The sequence below is a fragment of the Ruditapes philippinarum genome, unplaced genomic scaffold (assembly GCF_026571515.1).
Source record: "Ruditapes philippinarum isolate M1 unplaced genomic scaffold, ASM2657151v2 ctg3311_1_1_1_1, whole genome shotgun sequence".
NCBI classification, from domain to species: domain Eukaryota; kingdom Metazoa; phylum Mollusca; class Bivalvia; order Venerida; family Veneridae; genus Ruditapes; species Ruditapes philippinarum.
Window position 1 is genome coordinate 41563 of NW_026861878.1, and position 17774 is coordinate 59336.

The window sequence follows — 17774 nt, forward strand, 5'->3', positions numbered from 1 at the left end:
TCAGTGTTAATTTGACCTTAACACTATCGTTATTACGATCATTTTGCTTCTTTTTTCATTACACTGCATTTTGTTGTTTCTTTCTGGATGTAGAAAGGCATTTGTGTTTGACAAACAAATCTTGAATCAGTCACAGTTTTGTTACACGTTCTTAATTTGGACGTTTCACATTTGAATCACTTTTAAATTAGAGTTTCTTTGCTGCAATCTAGCTTTACCATACATTCTTGATTATTTATGTAGTATCTATTTATTTATCATTAGCTATAAACCAGAAAAATAAACAAAGCTGTTCCCCGTCAGGACTTATTTTGCATCAGGTTATCAGTCATGTGTACTGGCTACTTACATTGAGTCACTTATGCTTCAAATTTGACAAAGATACAAGAAACGAGTAACTTTAATTTGAAAATATTAATTTGTTGTATACGGCAATTTATTATGCACTTACTATATGTTCTGTAAATATGTTGTGTGTGTGCTGGAGGCAAAAAAAGGAAATAAAGTTTGTCATTGTCAAGAGGTAGCATCATCATTAACTCAATATAACACACTTAGTGCGCTAATTCTTATTTTTATATTCACTTATACATTATGTGCTTTTAACCAGATTTTACCGTGCTTAACTAATTATTGAATTTATGATAGTTTATTGAAATCTTCATGTACAGTTTTTTCTACGAGCCGGACCAGACTGGTGAATACTGTAAATATATGTAAAAACTGGTAATTAGTTTCTCTAAAAAAATACCAAACATATGTGTGTTAGTTTGGTTATATATTACACATAAAAGTTGCCGTTCGGAGCATTTCAACTAAAAAAAAAAAGATGTGTGTGTGTAATGGCGAAAGAACTAACGACAAATCTTAAAAGACGCAATTTAATAAGATATGATAAAATTAGTGTAAATATTTATTTGTGTTAAATACGCTGATTGGTATATCTTGACTTCTGAAGTATCGAGCAGTCTTTAACAAATGATAGCGCACTGAACGTTGCTTCGTATTCTGCTGTTCACGCATATACCGAAGAATTAACCATGACCTACAAGTCATAATCTTTCACTTTCCAATTCTTGTCTCCAAAGTAATTAAAGGAAACATTTTATATAGTTTATACACAAATAAAAAAAAATAGAAAATAAACAAAAACAACTAAAAACAAGAGGGTCATGATGGCCCTGAAATCGCTCACCTAGCTGTATATAGGCCCCCGGGGCGGAACCAATTTAAACCAAGGGGCTTTTATTTGAACAAACGTGGTAGCCACCCATTAGAAGATGTTTCATGATAAATATCTAAGCTCTTGCTCTTTGGGGTTTTTAATAGAAGATTTTTACTATACACATATCGGGAAAAACAATGACCCCCGGGCGGGGCCAATTTTGACCCCAGGGCTTTTATTTGAACAAACTTGGAAGACACTCACTAGAAGATATTTCATGCTTAGTATGTTAACTCCAGCTCTTTGTTTTTTTTAAAGAAGATTTTTAAGTTTTTACTATACACATATAAGGAAAATCAATGACCCCCGGGGCGGTGCCAATTTTAACCCCAGGGACCTTATTTGAACAACCTTGGTAGACACCCAATAGAAGATGTTTCAAGCTAAACATTTACCTCTAGCTCTTATTGTTTTTTTAAAAGAAGATCTTTTAAGTTTTTGCTATATACATAAAGGGAAAACAATGACCCCCTTTGGGCGGGGCCAATTTTGACCCCAGGACTTTTAGTTGAACAAACTTGGTAGACACCCACTAGAAGATGTTTCATGATTAATATCTAAGCTCTAGCTACTTGGGTTTTTTAAAAGAAGATTTTTTTAAGTTATTACTTATAATACACAAATAAGGAAAATCAATGACCCCCCGGGCCAATTTTGACCCCAGGGCTTTTATTTGAACAAACTTGGTAGACACTGACTAGACAATGTTTCATGCCAAATATTTAAGCTCTAGCTCTTTAGGTTTTTTAAAAGAAGATTTTTTAAAGGTTTTTTTCGGTTGCCATGGCAACCAGATTTCTGCATGGAATTAAATTCTTTAAACATTTTTTCAAGTTGACTACCAAAGGAACATTCCTGTGAAGTTTGGATGAAATTGGCATAGCGGTTTATGAGGAGATGTCGTTTAAAGTAAAAGTTTACGGACGGACGAACGGACGCCGGACGAAAAGCGATCACAAAAGCTCACCATGTCACTTTGTAACAGGTGAGCTAAAAACATAAAAAAACAACCATATAAAAGGATACATATATGCAAGGCATGAAATAAATTAACAGCTAGTGCAGTAATGGTTTGACAGTTGTTTTGTGCTTAGACATTTGATATCATTATGGTGGTGTGATAACTGTGTTAGATTTCAATACAGTTTCCAGGAAACGTAAAGTTGGTGAAATTATGTTTGAACTGTAGTTTTCCAGTTCGCGAGTTTATGAGTGTTGAAATGAACTGTTTCATCCCCACAGAGGGATTTATTATATACCTCAAAAAGAGTCTGTCATTTACCAGACGTGTATTTGGAGGCCAGATTTACACAAACCTTGATCTTCGTACACCATTGCCCCACATATTGTTTGTCCAAATATTATCAAACCAGTGCATTGATAAGAAATTTCAACAGAATTGAAGAAAATATTTCATATTTGAACTTGACAGTCAAGACCAACTCAATCTGTTTTTTGGGGAGTATCAATTAATCAAAATATACATTAAAAGATTTGAAAATAATATAACAAATGCAACATTATAAAATGAATTTAATATAAAACAGAAATATATCACTAAGCTATATTTGTGTCTAAAAACTACAATTGTAACAAAACTAGGTCGGACAAGCATTTTCAATAGAAATCCTCTGTATACTTAAACACAATTACTACATATACAATGTTACAATCTAATAGGTTTATAAGTTGCAATATGCTTTATTTGAGTATTTTTAATAAAACAATACAAAACAAAAGTATATAAAAATCTATTTCAGAAGCTTTAATCAACCCATAAACTGCTGGAACTGACAGTGACTTTGCCACCAGTATAGAGCCAAGCCAGCCTGCACATCTTTGAAGTCTGACCAGGCTCTATACTGTTGGTAGTTCATATACTTTTTGTATATTGTTACGGAAATTCTTAATATTCAAATGGGCTGTTCCAAACTCATAACAATGCAAATCATTAACAAAATTTCAGCTGGTTAAATCTTAGAATAAAGGGTTAAAATAATCATTCAGTCATGTAAGTAAATAATCTCAATATGATCAATTAACATTATCAAATCTGCTACATTGATAGTTTAAGTTCTCTTATACGTATAGATATATTTTATATGATGATATAACTTCCAATCTGACATCTTTAAACATTGCTTCGTATAAACTTACCATAAATTATTTCAATATAGATATCCTTACCAAATTCAGATCTACAGGAAATCTAAATGGGATAAAAATTGTGATACAAATAGTCTTGTTCCTCAAATGTAAATTATTCTGATATAACCACAGAAGCATTTTAAAATCAATTTAACTCTAAACACTTATTCTAAGCAATATATTTAAATGAAGTAGAGCATTTAATACTATTTCATCAAAATGAGAGAAAACAATTTAAAAGAGATTTTTTTCCTATTTTGAAACATATCATTAATAGTTAACTCTAATAGTTATGATCAAGTTCAAGAATATTCATTGTACGTGTATAAAATTTGAAATTCACACACTCATAGGAATATTTCCGAAACAAAAAAGTGCCAAATTTTCTCAGGTATTTCTTAACTGTATCCTGGGATCAATCCATAATTATTGCAATAGACAAATTAGATAAAGTATTGTTCTAAACTTCTTCAAGTTCTACTAAAGTTCCGTTACAGTCTTTAGGATGTAAAAACACTACAGGTTTACCATGGGCACCAATCCTTGGCTCCTCGCTCAGCAATCGGATATTCTTAGCCTTTAAGTCTTTCATAGCTTCTTTTATATTGTCCACCTTAAAAAAAAACAACAAAATAATAATTTAGGAATACATAACACATTTGTCAGGTCAATTTTCCTACTTGTACTACTGTATTGAATAATTGTACATGTTCATTCATCTATTTATAGTCACATGGATTTAGGTTAAAAATTTATAATAATGATGAGGATGATAATTATTATACTAAAATATTCATAGCTAAGACAAAGTGACATCATTTAAAACTATACTAAATCTTTAAAAAAAAGATGTCTTTTACAGTTTTACCTCCTCAACAACATGTCAAGTTTGTATAGTTTCTTTTAGGAGGATTCAGTAAAACGTTCATTAATTTGGAAAGAACAAGAATGTAGGTATCAGGTGACATTAAGGTCATCTTCTGAGCTACCTCTCAACTTTGCTGAACTATAAGGAAAATATTAGCTTCAATAATCTTCAACATGTAGCTACATATTACATACTTGTCACTTTATGAAGGCCCTTGTAATATTTAAAAGAATACAATCATAATACTACTTGTCTAACTGACTTTACTTCAATGGCAGCCATACATACACGCTACCTACATACCAAAATACCTGATACAGTATGTGAAGTGGAATGGAAGAAAAAAACCTGGACATTCCAAAAAGTTTTCTTGAAATCGTATCAAATCATGTCTTCAACTCAAGTTTTCATGAAATATGTGACACTAATAATGATAACATATCAAACCTCTAAACATATGTGGTGCATTCCTCCACTTTTATTCTTGTCCAGAAAATTCTGAATTGGGCTTTTCTCACCGAGAGGGTTTAAAAGCTGAAAAATAGTAGAAAAACAAATAACATTTTCTGCTATGTACAGGTTTTTTTATTCAGCATGTTTTGTATTATAAACTGAATGTTTTATATAAATCTCTATGAATGTTACACTGGGTAAGAAATATGTGCAGTCTGACCTGACCCTCAGCATACCCTTTCCTTAGCTTTACCAACTGAGCTTCATGACCACTTACACATCTTTCCTCCTTTTACATGTTTTAGTTAACAGTTCTACAATGTCAGATGTATCTTCTTTCAATGATGGAATTCCTGGCAAGTTTAACTTATATTCAAAGTGACCAGTTTTAAGATGAAAGAAGTACACACGATGTACAGGAAACTAATAATTATCTTGATGAATTTAGTTGTTAGATTCAACAAATATACAAACAATTTCTTAACTGTTTTAATTCTTATGTAGATAAAGACTTCTATGTGCTACAATATAGAGCACATTTATACCATCTGATAAAACTCTATCTGCACTCTTTTAAAAAAACAAAACCTAAACATAGATAATAAATATCTCTTAACTTTAAAAGCAGATTGAAAACAGAATAAGTATTTTATAAAAATTAAGTATAATAAGGGTTGAATGTTAGAGTTTACCTCAATTTTTGTATCACCCAGCTCTACAAACACTGTGTAAACACCATGATCTGGTTGTGGCTAATAATAGATAATAAAACAATTTATTGACCATTGAACACACTAAACATGATTTATACACAATGGAATAACTTTTGGCTCCTCTAATTTCACGAAGAATTCAAATGCACTTTATCTGTATGTGTTTAAATTTGAAATCCTCATATCTCTATGCAAAGAATGGTAACTAACTGATCCCATAGATATGAAACAATGTCTGTAAATTTAAGACCAGAGATGTTTGAATTATAAATAAATGTAAACAAAACCATTATTTATCATTAATAGTAAACCTTTCAAGGCATGTGAATAAAAGCTAGAATTTAACATTTACATCATAGGTTTTATTTATGTGACTGTCTGTAAGGAAAGGGATAAGAGTCGAAAAAGTGGTTTACAAATTTAGTACCCTTAACATTATCAATACATAGTTCTAGTTCATTAAAGAAATCTTACATGTTTATCACTGACTTTAGCTCCTAAAACATCTCTATACATGGCTGCTGTTTTCTCAATGTCAGGTGTGGCAATAGCTATATGGTTAATCTTTCCAATTTTCCATTTCTAAAACAAACAACAAATTGTACAAAATAGCCATTTACGTGTATATAATAATAATAATATAAATCATGCAAATTATAAAATTTCACAATGAATTTCAGTTCGCAATGAAGTTTGGATTTTTTTAAATCCAGTTTTTCAATGTTTGACAAGTGTCAAGACACAAAAAGCTTCACATGAATTAATGTTTCATTGTTAAAGACCTTTCAAAATCACTAATGCTTCAGGATTAATATTGGTTCTTTTCTCTTCTTTTGAGAACTTTCATCAATTGTTAATATAATTACCATCTTTAAATAAAATATCTATATATATCTCTTCAAAAATATTTTCAACAACAGTGTTTTGTTCTGATGATGATTACCTGTAATGTTGCAGCAGAGGTATGGAGTCCTGAACAATGTCTCTGAAAAGAACAATCAAAATAAGGTACCATAACAGTTAAAAATGCTGCATAAAAACTCAAGTCTAAATGTATTGAAAATGTTCTTGGTAGATATAAAACTGGAAAAAAGACAACATTGTTTACAATACGGGCTTCAACACAATGACAGGGCAGCTTCAAGAGACAATTGTCATAACACCTGACAATACTGTAATTACTGCACCATACATTTAGCATAACACCTGACAATATTGTACTGCTGCTACATATATTTAGCATTACACCTGACAATATGACAATACTGTAACTGCTGCTACATACATTTAGCATAACACCTGACAATACTGTAATTACTGCACCATACATTTAGCATAACACCTGACAATATTGTACTGCTGCTACATACATTTAGCATTACACCTGACAAAACTGTAATTGCGGCTACATATATTTAGCATTACACCTGACAATACTGTTATTGTTATAATATACATTTAGCATGACACCTAACAATACTGTAATTGCTGCCACATATATTTAGTTTTAGACCTGACAATACTGTTATGGCTGCTACATACATTTAGCATTGCACCTGACAATACTGAAATTGCTGCTACATACATTTAGCATTACACCTGACAATTCTGTTAAATATATTGCTGCTACATACATTTAGCATTACACCTGACAATACTGTAATTGCTGCTACATACATTTAGCATTAGCACCTGACAATACTGTAATTGCTGCTACATACATTTAGCATTACACCTGACAATACTGTTATTGCTGCTACATACATTTAGCATTACACCTGACAATACTGTAATTGCTGCACCATACATTTAGCATTACACCTGACAATACTGTTATTGCTGCTACATACATTTAGCATTACACCTGACAATACTCTAATTGCTGCTACATACATTTAGCATTGCACCTTATAATTTTGTACTACTCTAACAGACATTTAGCATTAAAACTCTTAAGTACAAGAAAACTCCAGCAGACAACTCCAGCAGACATTTGCCTGATTTGGCAAATCAGGCACCAAACTGTCTGCCATGAAGTGTCCTATATGAATCCTGTCGTTTCAAATTTGGTTTAATGAGGTAGTGTTTGAGGATATCATCCTGCCTAAAAAAAACGCCCAAGTTTTATCTTGAAGTGATTGGGGATCACTAAGAATCCTTCGAAAAGATAGATGTCCGAAATAAGGGTAAATGACAGGAACCAAAATGAAGTGAAAAGAATGATTTTGCAATTATATAAAATTTGCAGTATATTTAAAACTATACCATGAGGTGCGCACACTGGACAGAAAGCCGTGTCACTTTATTTAAAGCCATAATGTATCACTTTCGCTGCAGAATTTAACCTTGTTTTGTTATTATCCGAAGTGACCTTCACATTGGTCAAATTAACTAACGGTTTCCGGTCTCCGGTTTCTACCGGTTAGTCTCAAGAATCCCGTTCCATATAATACGGTATTATCTAGGAATACATGTATTTGGACATGCATACTTTTTATTAGCATTTAAAATAATATCATTGTACATTTTCACCCAATATTAAATTTCATAATCGTTCCTTTCCCAACATATTAATCAAGAATATAAAAACTATATATAGAAATTCGTTTCAATGGCAAAAATTAAATATCAACATTATCATGGGTTTTTTCATTGTTCAATATTGCATATTTTAAGTCATGCGACTGTTGAAATTAAGATGTATACTCAACATCACTAATTCCGCGTCATCACTTATTTCACGGTAGTGGCATATTTTCATGTGACCAGTATTTTAAATCTCTAGATTTTTACGTAAAACAGAACAACATTTTACAAATTTCTGCAAAAAGCAACAATAGTCCATTAAATTTGTGCGTATGTCTGAAACAATCATCATTTTCTAAATATTCTTGTTTGTTGAAAAGATAAATTTTGAGTTACAAAGTAAGGATAATTTTAATATTTAAAATCAAGCAAAATAACATTAGAAATTTAACTGAAACATGAAAAAACGTAAATGTTACACCATTACCGCGATTTAAATGATGACATACTGTTTTCAAAACGGCCGACATATGGTCTACATTTGGTCTATTAAAATTGACTTTGACTGAATATATTGTTGTTTCCTTGTGTCATACAGCAGAAAATACCTATATGTTATAGCTTATGACAATTTTTGTACCATAAGTTTCATTTGTTGTTTTCTTTCTGGGTTCAAAGCGTTAAGTACCGTGAACTAAGATCGAGGAGCACAGTATAAAATGCGTTTTAATAACGATAGCAAAACGTTCTGCCTCTGAATAACAGAGGTTAAAGCTCTGACAGAGCACTGCTGAGGCTGACATTTTCTGTTTCGTTACGTCAAGACTAGCTTTAAATACTTTTTCCCATTTTAAGTTGATGGTTTCCTTTATTTAAATACTTTTTAATGGGTTATAAAATATATTCACATTTTACCAAAAAATAAAATGAATAATACTAATACAAGTTAATGATAAAAAAATACATTAAATACAGCAATACAACAATTGAGCGATGCAAATAAGAATTATTTCAAGTAAATGAATGAAATAAAAAGAATCTTATCACAATGTCTCAATTAAGAAGGATAGTTCGCAGGAATTTGGAAGAAAAGAAAATGTTAAAACTTAATGTAAAACTCTCAAATCCCTTTTATACCACGTAAAATACGATTGGGCATATACAAACTGTTCACAAAATTGATACGAACATAGCCGAATTTTCTCGGACGTGAATTTCCGCTACAAGAGTACGTACGTTACGCTACCATCCAATGCAATACAATAGCAGACGTCACGGAAACAAAACGACAATTGAGCATGCGCGGACATTCACTATAATTATACTGTATTTTCCCGCGCTTAATTGACAAATAGCTAGTGCACGGCAAAATGAACCCGTGACATAAATATGTTGTGGTTTTTTATGTCCATGGGTTTGGCTTGATGATGGTTGGGACCCCATTGGAAATAAGCACATCAGATCACTCTTAACAAAACCATTGTATTGAAATTTTATTATTATTTTTTGTCTTTTAAAATCTATGTTAAACTATTTAGTTTTATTTGTCATGTCTATCAGTAACTTTAAACAATATTCTGTGCTTATTATTATTCTGACTTGTTGTAGTCATAATCTGAACTGTGAATTTTTTAAATAATTTTATCAAATGCCTCATCTTATATTGTATGTATATCCTTTTTATGTAACTGTGATTTATGTTAACATTGCAAAAATAAAATAAATAAATAAATACTATATTGTAATGATTATGGACAGACTTTGATGATATAAATACAGTAAAGTAGTCATATTTGTATTTGATAAAAGAATGTGTTTATATGCAGGCGATACATGTGATCTTCTTCTTCTTCCAGTATACTTGCCACCTTCAACTAACTAAAGTTTACTGCCAGGTTAATGGGTTGATGTCTAGTTTATACCTAAAATAATATTCTTTCAATATCTAAAATTTCTCTTGTGTTTCCTTCTCGATGAAATCTTAAAATTTATAATCAATGAACTTCTTTCAAGTTTTTAATTATTTACAGTATTTATTACTTTTTTTTGGTCAAACAATTTTTTTAAACAAATATTAGCTCTATTAATGCTATTTTTATCATCATGCTTTTCCCGTCAAATTGAAATTTTAAAAATCAAATTCATCACAATTATTTTCGCTACTTCTGTAGTTCCTTTGGGTTAATAAAAAGATACCGAAAATGGACGACAACATTGTACATTTAAATGTTTGGGGAGGAGATTGGGATCTTCCATCCGTTGATCCAAACTGTCTTGCTGCGTTGGTAAACATAATCAAACTTTTACACGACTCTTTTGTAGATCAGTTAAAACAATCATTATTAAATCCTCCAGTATGATGCACACAATAAATATATATTGGTGACCTCTTTACCCCACCCATTTCTGTCAGTGGTGTATAGTGTTCGGATAGGCAATATTTTGGATATCTCTATAAGTAAAAAGCGAAAAGAAGAATGAAAACTTTATTATTGTTGATGAAAATGTTGTTCTTAGGTACTAAATAAAGAAGAGGCTACATTATCATAAATTTAGGATCATTCTTCCCTAGCATGCCCTCTGACTGTTCTTTTAACTAAATAATATGTATAGAAAGCCTAATTGGGGCCTCAGGCCCAGCAAGGACTGTAGCCCTCTTAGATAACATGTATGACATGAATGTATTATATTGAAATCATTTTAAAATTAAAAAGTTCAGACTGTTCTGACGATTTTTACTGTGCATGCATGTACCCCTAGCCTTTTGGTTCTTATGTGTGCATGCAGAATTGTGTGCATGAATCATGCACTGAAGGGCATTCTGGACATATGTGATTTACACAGATTGTTACATGTATATCAAATATTTATGTAAGCTTTAACCACTTACAAAAGGTGAACATTATAGCATTTTTCTCCGTAGTGCTAGAATAAATTTAAATACTTGTGTTTCTTTTTTCACATTTTCAGGCATACTGCAGGTTTTCTGGTGTACCTGTAAAAGTTCATAAAAATACTAATCCATGGAGGTCGCCGTCAGGTGAGTAGTAGCAATTTAAGCAGTTTAACAAAATAAGTTTGAAGACTTCTTTTAGGAGATAACTAAGCTATTTCGTTTGTAAAATGTTAAGGTCAATAAAAGATTTCTACTCAGACAAAAAACTCATTCAGATTTTGACTGAAATTATTTGATGTAGTTTCTTGTGCATGTTCATAAGACATTAAAATATTTATTAATATCTAAGCTACAAGGTATTTTGTTCGTTCTATATATAAAGTGATTTTCAGTGTACAGTCAAACATGTAAGTAAAGGCCATCTGAAGGAAGGACCACACATGACCTTTATAGAAAAGTGGTCTTTATTTGGAGTATACTCTGTTGTATTTTTATCAATAATATTTGTCTTTATTTACAATATGGTCTTTATTTTGTAGGTGGTATTTAACACAGGTTGGATTTTAAATGCAATCATTGTGTATTTAAATGATGATTATAGCTTTTGATGTTATGAGTGATGTATGATAAGGGCACAATATTTTCTTCTTTATAGAATTTATAATATCTTCATTTCAGGTACATTTCCATGGTTTATAATATCATTATTTCAGGTACATTTCCATGGTTTATAATATCACTATTTCAGGTACATTTCCATGGTTTATAATATCATTATTTCAGGTACATTTCCATGGTTTATAATATCATTATTTCAGGTACATTAATAATATCATTATTTCAGGTACATTTCCATGGCTCAAACATAACAACAATAATGAGACAAAAGTTGCAAATATTTTCAGTTATCTGAGAAAACAGGTCAGTTTATAATTTTGTTGAAGCCTAAAGGCTAAACAATTAAAAAAAATGATAATTGGAAAATATGATTTATGTTATGTATTTTATTCTATGTATGATATAATTACCTATATGATATATTGCTGATACATGTATTGAAAGAAAATTAATTAAAACAAACTACATCAAGACAATTTTTGAAAAAAATACTGAATTTAAGGATGGTAATCATTTACTGTTCCTATTTTGTGAATTGTTATAAAATCTTTTCTGTCCAGCAGTTTTGAATATGTATTTTATGTTGCTTTTATTTACTGTCAGAATATGGGTAGCTTAACTTTTCAAAAAACAGGTGCTGATGGTTTTCTACTGGCCATGCTTGAGGAAAAAATTTTTCCCGGGTTTTGGGATCACCTTTCATCTTAACTCAAGTTCATCACTAGTAAATTATATCTTAATTAGCCTGTTTAAATTATTCCCTTATGAAAATGTTGAAAATGTCCTGTTTTACATGTACATGTTGGTTGCTATTTTAATCATTGACAGCTATGGTTTTACATCACTGGGCTCTTGCTGCCATGGGTTTAAATCTTTACAAAGATAAAGTTCTTTTTCAAAATTTTGTGTTTGAAATGGTCCGATAAAGATGAAAAGTTGCATGAAGATGTTAAATTGTGCTTGAAGTAAAATTATTTTCTATACCTTTAACACTTACTTTTAAGTGATCGTTTGTTAATTGGTAGCTTAAAATAGGTAATTATTTGTAGGTTTTACATGTCAACTATTTTTGTACATATACCTTTAACAATTTAACATTATTCCTGGAGGCTGATTTGACAAATTTGTTTATTTTAGTTACACCTGTGGTGGCTAGAGAGTGAGACATACACAAATATAACACGACCATGGTATACAAAAGCAACCATGTTTCCTTTTAAACTGTGGCTGCCAGGTACAATCTTTAGTAAAGCAGAAAAGAGGGTTTATGTAGCACAGGGAACAGAAAATATATCAGAAGCTGATATTAATTCAAAGGTATTTTGTTTTGTCTTTGATTAGTAACATGTTTGGTAATTAGAAACTTAAAGTAACCCTGTTATGCCAAGTGGTTGATATTATTGACTTCAGGCCTCTTGCCCCTCACAGGCAAAATTCTTGAAAAAGATTAGTTTTCCCAAATAAAGAAACTAGGTAAATTGAAGAAGTGGCCTTGTGGTCTGAGTACCATAATTCTTTGAAGATCTTTCTAAAAACTTTACCTTAAAGGCACATTGTGCCTCAGAAATGAATATTTTTTTCCTGTATAAGAAAGGGCAAACATCAATTTATAACATTTAAATAATGGTTTTAGCATATGCTGGGTGCTTATCTCCTGAAGAAAGTAGCACTAAATGTTAAATTATTTGTCTTAAAAGAAGCAAACTATTTTGACTTCCATGCAAAATACTAAGTCTTTACGATACTAAACTGTACTAATTCCTGAAAAGCAACAGAAGCAAAATATGGTTCAGGTAATTGGCCAATTAGTAGCTTTTTGGAAACTATATGACACTTGAGAAATAAAAGTAAAACCATGTTAAGGTATAATGGTCTTTATTTAACCATTGCCACAAGGCTCTAGCCCTCGATTCAGTAATACATATTTTCATTTCTGTAAAGAATTTACTGCTGTAATACTGTTAATATTACACTAGTACACCTTAAAAAGACATCTATGTTGCACTTTTAATTTAACTGCAGAGCATTGTCTTGTTGTCATTTCAGATTTATAATGATGCTAAAGTTTGTTTAACTCAACTATCAGCCAAACTAGGGGATCAAGAATACTTTTTTGGAAATCTGTAAGTGATCATTTCTCCTTAATAGTGACTTCATGCAATTTTATAATGCTGAAGTTAATGGCATTATTTTAAGTATTTGTTACCTGTTCTGGTTATTTTTCTGAAACAAAGTCACATGATATATCTGTGGCTAAACAATTAGTATATTAGTGTTTCAGTTTATAAAGCAAAGCTTCTTTACCTGTCAGATATTACTTAATAGTATAGTCAAGTAATCATAAAAGTCCATGAACTTTCAAATGTATGGACAATATTTTATAAAAGATGAAGGTAAATGGCTGCTTATGAATCCTGTAAGACAGGGATGGTGGTCTTTGGTCTTATTACACTTAAGTTAAAATCACACTGTTTTTACAAGAAATGTCTCAGCTCACCACTTACTTCAAGAGTCCTTGGTTACACTAAATTTTTTTGACTGTTGAATGGACATAAACCATAATTATGTTACATATATCTGAAACAATTACAAAACCAAATGAAGGGTATTTCTACAAAATAAATTCAGCTACAAACTCCATGTTAGAAATTCTGTCAAGGAAAATATAACATTTTTCACGTAAGGTGTATATATAACATGATTTCTATGTTGTTTCAGGCCATCATCATTGGATGCTCTTGTGTTTGGATACCTGGCTCCGTTACTAAATGCTCCCCTGACTATGAACCAGTTGACCACTCATCTACGTACGAATTGTGATAATTTATGTATACTATGCACCAGGATATTAAGAGAATTTTTTCCCATGACACCTCAAGGTATGTCTAATATAGTTTTACATAAAGAGTATAAGGACTGGTCAGTAATTTTGTACATGATTATAGTCAGCACAGTTGTGGTGTGTCCCTGGATGATAGATTAGGATCATTGACTTCAAACTACTGCCCCCTATCACTGTTAGTTGAAATTCCAGCAGGAACTTCAAATTCATTCATATGAGGTAACTATCCAGCTTACTTTTGGACTGTCTTTGGTTCTACTCTGGTGCCTGAAATATAATGCACTTAGGGGCACCTGAGGTCTTCTCCACCAATAGGCTTTAGGCTGGATGTATGCGATATGACCGTATATGCAAAAAAGAGAATTAATATTAATGTCTAAACACTGATCATCTAAAAATAAATATTTATGAAGTTAGATATATGGAAAAAAATCTCAATGCAGAAATGTTAATATAAAAAATTATTTTATTTCATAATTTGTTTTATCCAGTAATAGTTTAAGATTTCAAGTAGAATAATCAAACAAACAGACATATTTATAATTATGTTGTCAACTCCTTAATTACAAAAACAAGCCTTTTTAGGTCCACTTTTCTTAGAAAATGTGTAGCTGTTTTCATAATCTACTTACCGGCACTTGGTAAGGGTATTGGTCCTTTTATTTGTTAATCTTTGTGGTTAAGTTTTCATTTATTGTTATCAACTATAGTACTTGAACAATGCTATTACCAGTTTTCTATCCACTGTTTTACTGAGAAAAGTGAAGGGAACTGCTCTTGGGGCAGCTCTTGTTTAGAAAGGGGGTTCAGATTATGATTGTACATTTATGTAGTAATGGTGAAGTCTTGTTGACGATTTTCTTTATTATTTTCACCTATAAACAGAAGCTGAACAAAAAGAAGAGGAAAGAAAGAAGCAGACTGAGTCTAACAATAATGAGTTTCCAAACAGGAAGAGGAACATGATACTGGCTGGGGTATTTGCTGCAACAACCATGGTTACTTACGCATTTATGAGTGGACTTATACGCTTCGAAGTTATAGATGATGATGATCCATTAAGTTAAATGAGCAATAAATTAAACATTTATTTGTTGACCCTTTGGGTGAAATTGTGGAAATATAGGGAGTTATTTTGATAAGTTGTTAAACATTTTTAAAGATCATCTTACAACCATACTATTATTTATGATTTTTCAACAGATGAAATATGAATAATTTTATGATTCTTGTTTAAGTGTCAGTGTTTGGTAATATCAAGTTATCTCTGTCTAGATAAAATAAAAGTGAAAAAGATATAAATATTGTTAATGTTACAATAGCTTGTGTTAATTTTTGTCATCCTTGTTGTGAATGTGTACAGATGTATACTTCAAACATAACTTTTGTTTAAACCAGTTAATTTACTGTGAAAACTTATTACTTTTATCGGCTAAAATATTCAGCCTGCAGAATATGATCACTGCATGAATGTACATTTTGTCCCAGCCTGTGTCAGAAATATATATGGGATTTACCATAGAAAATTGAAATACTGTATTGAATGAAACCATGTATGTCTCCATTGTATTGATATGAGATTATTTTCCATCAACATATTGTATGCAATATTACATTACAAAAGATAATTCTTTAACCTTTGAATAATAGATACTTTCCACATAGCAGTTATTACCTCCCCTGGTTGCCAATTTGGGGGTCATCCAATATATTATTTGCTTAAGTCTTAAAGATTAGATAAGTCTGTCATAATTCTATGAACTTCATGAAAACTGATACAAATATTTTACATACCGGTGCTATGATAATATTTTGCTGCATATGTATAAAATAATTCGACAATTAATGTAAAGTGGCTGTTTATATTGATTTTTTCATAGTTAGTCAATTACATGTATATAGAATATTAATATTGGACCCCCCATACAAATGGGTGCCACTTTTGGCAAGGGAGGTAAATATTGTAAAAATGGGGAACGATCTATAGATCTGAGGTAATTAGGCTAAACTGTCGGGAAATGCATTCTAACTGTAGGATATGTTGATAGTGAAATCACAGAAAATATTAATGCACACTTCCAGACTACATGTTTATACATGACAAAGTCTTAAGACATTTAGTAAGGCATGGATAAATGTTACAGGTTGTTAATAAAAAAACTTTTAACATTTTTATAAAAATATCTTTCTGAAGCTTTTTTACAAACTAAATGTAAAAAAGTCTTTTAAAATGTACATCTTTATATCTTGATAAATTTTGTGTGGAAAATAAAAAAGCAATTAAAATGTAAATATTTGCTAAATGGCTTCATTATTTAGCTCATATTGCTTTGTTGTATTAAATGCTTTTACCTTTATTTAAAGTTATTATCTTGATGAGAGAATGTATGTAGGTCTACTCCAGTGCCATCTGGTGCCTAAAACAATTTGTGGGGTAGCAAATGAGGTCTTCCTTCACCTGTGAAGCTGAAGCATTTCCATGTCACAAAACTCAATTTTAAAGTCAGTTTTATTGCATTTGTTATCATTTACATATTTTCAAATTGTTATTTTCAGATATTTTCTATATGAACTTGTATGATAAAAATGTGATTTTTCAGACCTTTCAGACGCTTTATGCGACCAAAATATACAGGTCTAGTCTGCATGAACATGTCATATTCTTTTCTGCTTATTAGAATAATCTGGATTTTGATATTGTCTAAAAATCTATGTTTTTCGATTGCTTTGAAGAGATGTATTTTATGAGTTTTTTACTGTATTTGTTGTAAAACATTTGGAACATTCTGGCACATGTATTTTAGTGATAGTAAGATTATTTTTTCTGTCATCAAATGACTTTAAAACTGGTTTTCTGTTGTTTTTTTTATTGGATACATGTATATGAACAATAAATTGATTGATAATTTGACATACCTAGTCTTCACAACTTTTATTGCTTTTATAAAACAATAAAACACTTGTGGATTCAAGATCAAAATTCTAGCATGTGTAATACTAACTGAAACACCAGTATCATATCCAAGAATAATATTTCAGTAAGGCATTACCAAATAACAAGGTAATGTATTCACTGTTTTCACCTATATGAGTGAAACTAACAATCCATTCAGATTCATTCTTTGAGTGGCATGAAAAATTGTGACTGATAAGGTTGGACCTCAAGTAAGTTGGACGAAAATATGGTCTATAAACAAAAGTACATTGTATAACCAAAACACAGTAAGTAGAATGTAGTACATGTTACAACAATATATGATAAGCCTGCAGGACAGGGCGGACCGTGAGACGGGGCGGACCATACCAGGGCGGACCGTGACTCGAGACTAGGCGGACCATATTTTGGGACAGGGCGGACCGTCACTCGAGACTAGGCGGACCTTGATTTAAAAAAGTATTTATATGTGTACTAATGTAATAATATGACTCGCCATTAAAACTGGATCGGGTTCCTCCCTGGGAAAAAAAAAGAAATCTGCATGTTA

The 17774-nt window shown here is 31.2% G+C and overlaps 2 protein-coding genes across 2 annotated transcripts; one reads left to right on the forward strand and one right to left on the reverse strand.

The window, feature by feature from the left end:
- Positions 1 to 2741: 2741 nt before the first annotated feature.
- LOC132717228 (methylmalonyl-CoA epimerase, mitochondrial-like) lies at positions 2742 to 7829 on the reverse strand. The gene is made up of 6 exons (XM_060700659.1): positions 7673 to 7829; positions 6351 to 6392; positions 5882 to 5989; positions 5387 to 5446; positions 4689 to 4775; positions 2742 to 3986 (listed from the first exon to the last, which is right to left on the reverse strand). The coding sequence occupies exons 1-6, from the start codon at positions 7721 to 7723 to the stop codon at positions 3834 to 3836; spliced, it is 501 nt and encodes a 166-aa protein (XP_060556642.1). The 5' UTR covers positions 7724 to 7829; the 3' UTR covers positions 2742 to 3833.
- A 2239-nt stretch (positions 7830 to 10068) lies between these two features.
- On the forward strand, positions 10069 to 17204 carry LOC132717223 (metaxin-1-like). Its single transcript, XM_060700652.1, has 7 exons — positions 10069 to 10218; positions 10904 to 10973; positions 11674 to 11750; positions 12585 to 12764; positions 13494 to 13570; positions 14166 to 14326; positions 15175 to 17204. The coding sequence occupies exons 1-7, from the start codon at positions 10135 to 10137 to the stop codon at positions 15354 to 15356; spliced, it is 831 nt and encodes a 276-aa protein (XP_060556635.1). The 5' UTR covers positions 10069 to 10134; the 3' UTR covers positions 15357 to 17204.
- The last annotated feature ends 570 nt before the right edge of the window (positions 17205 to 17774 follow it).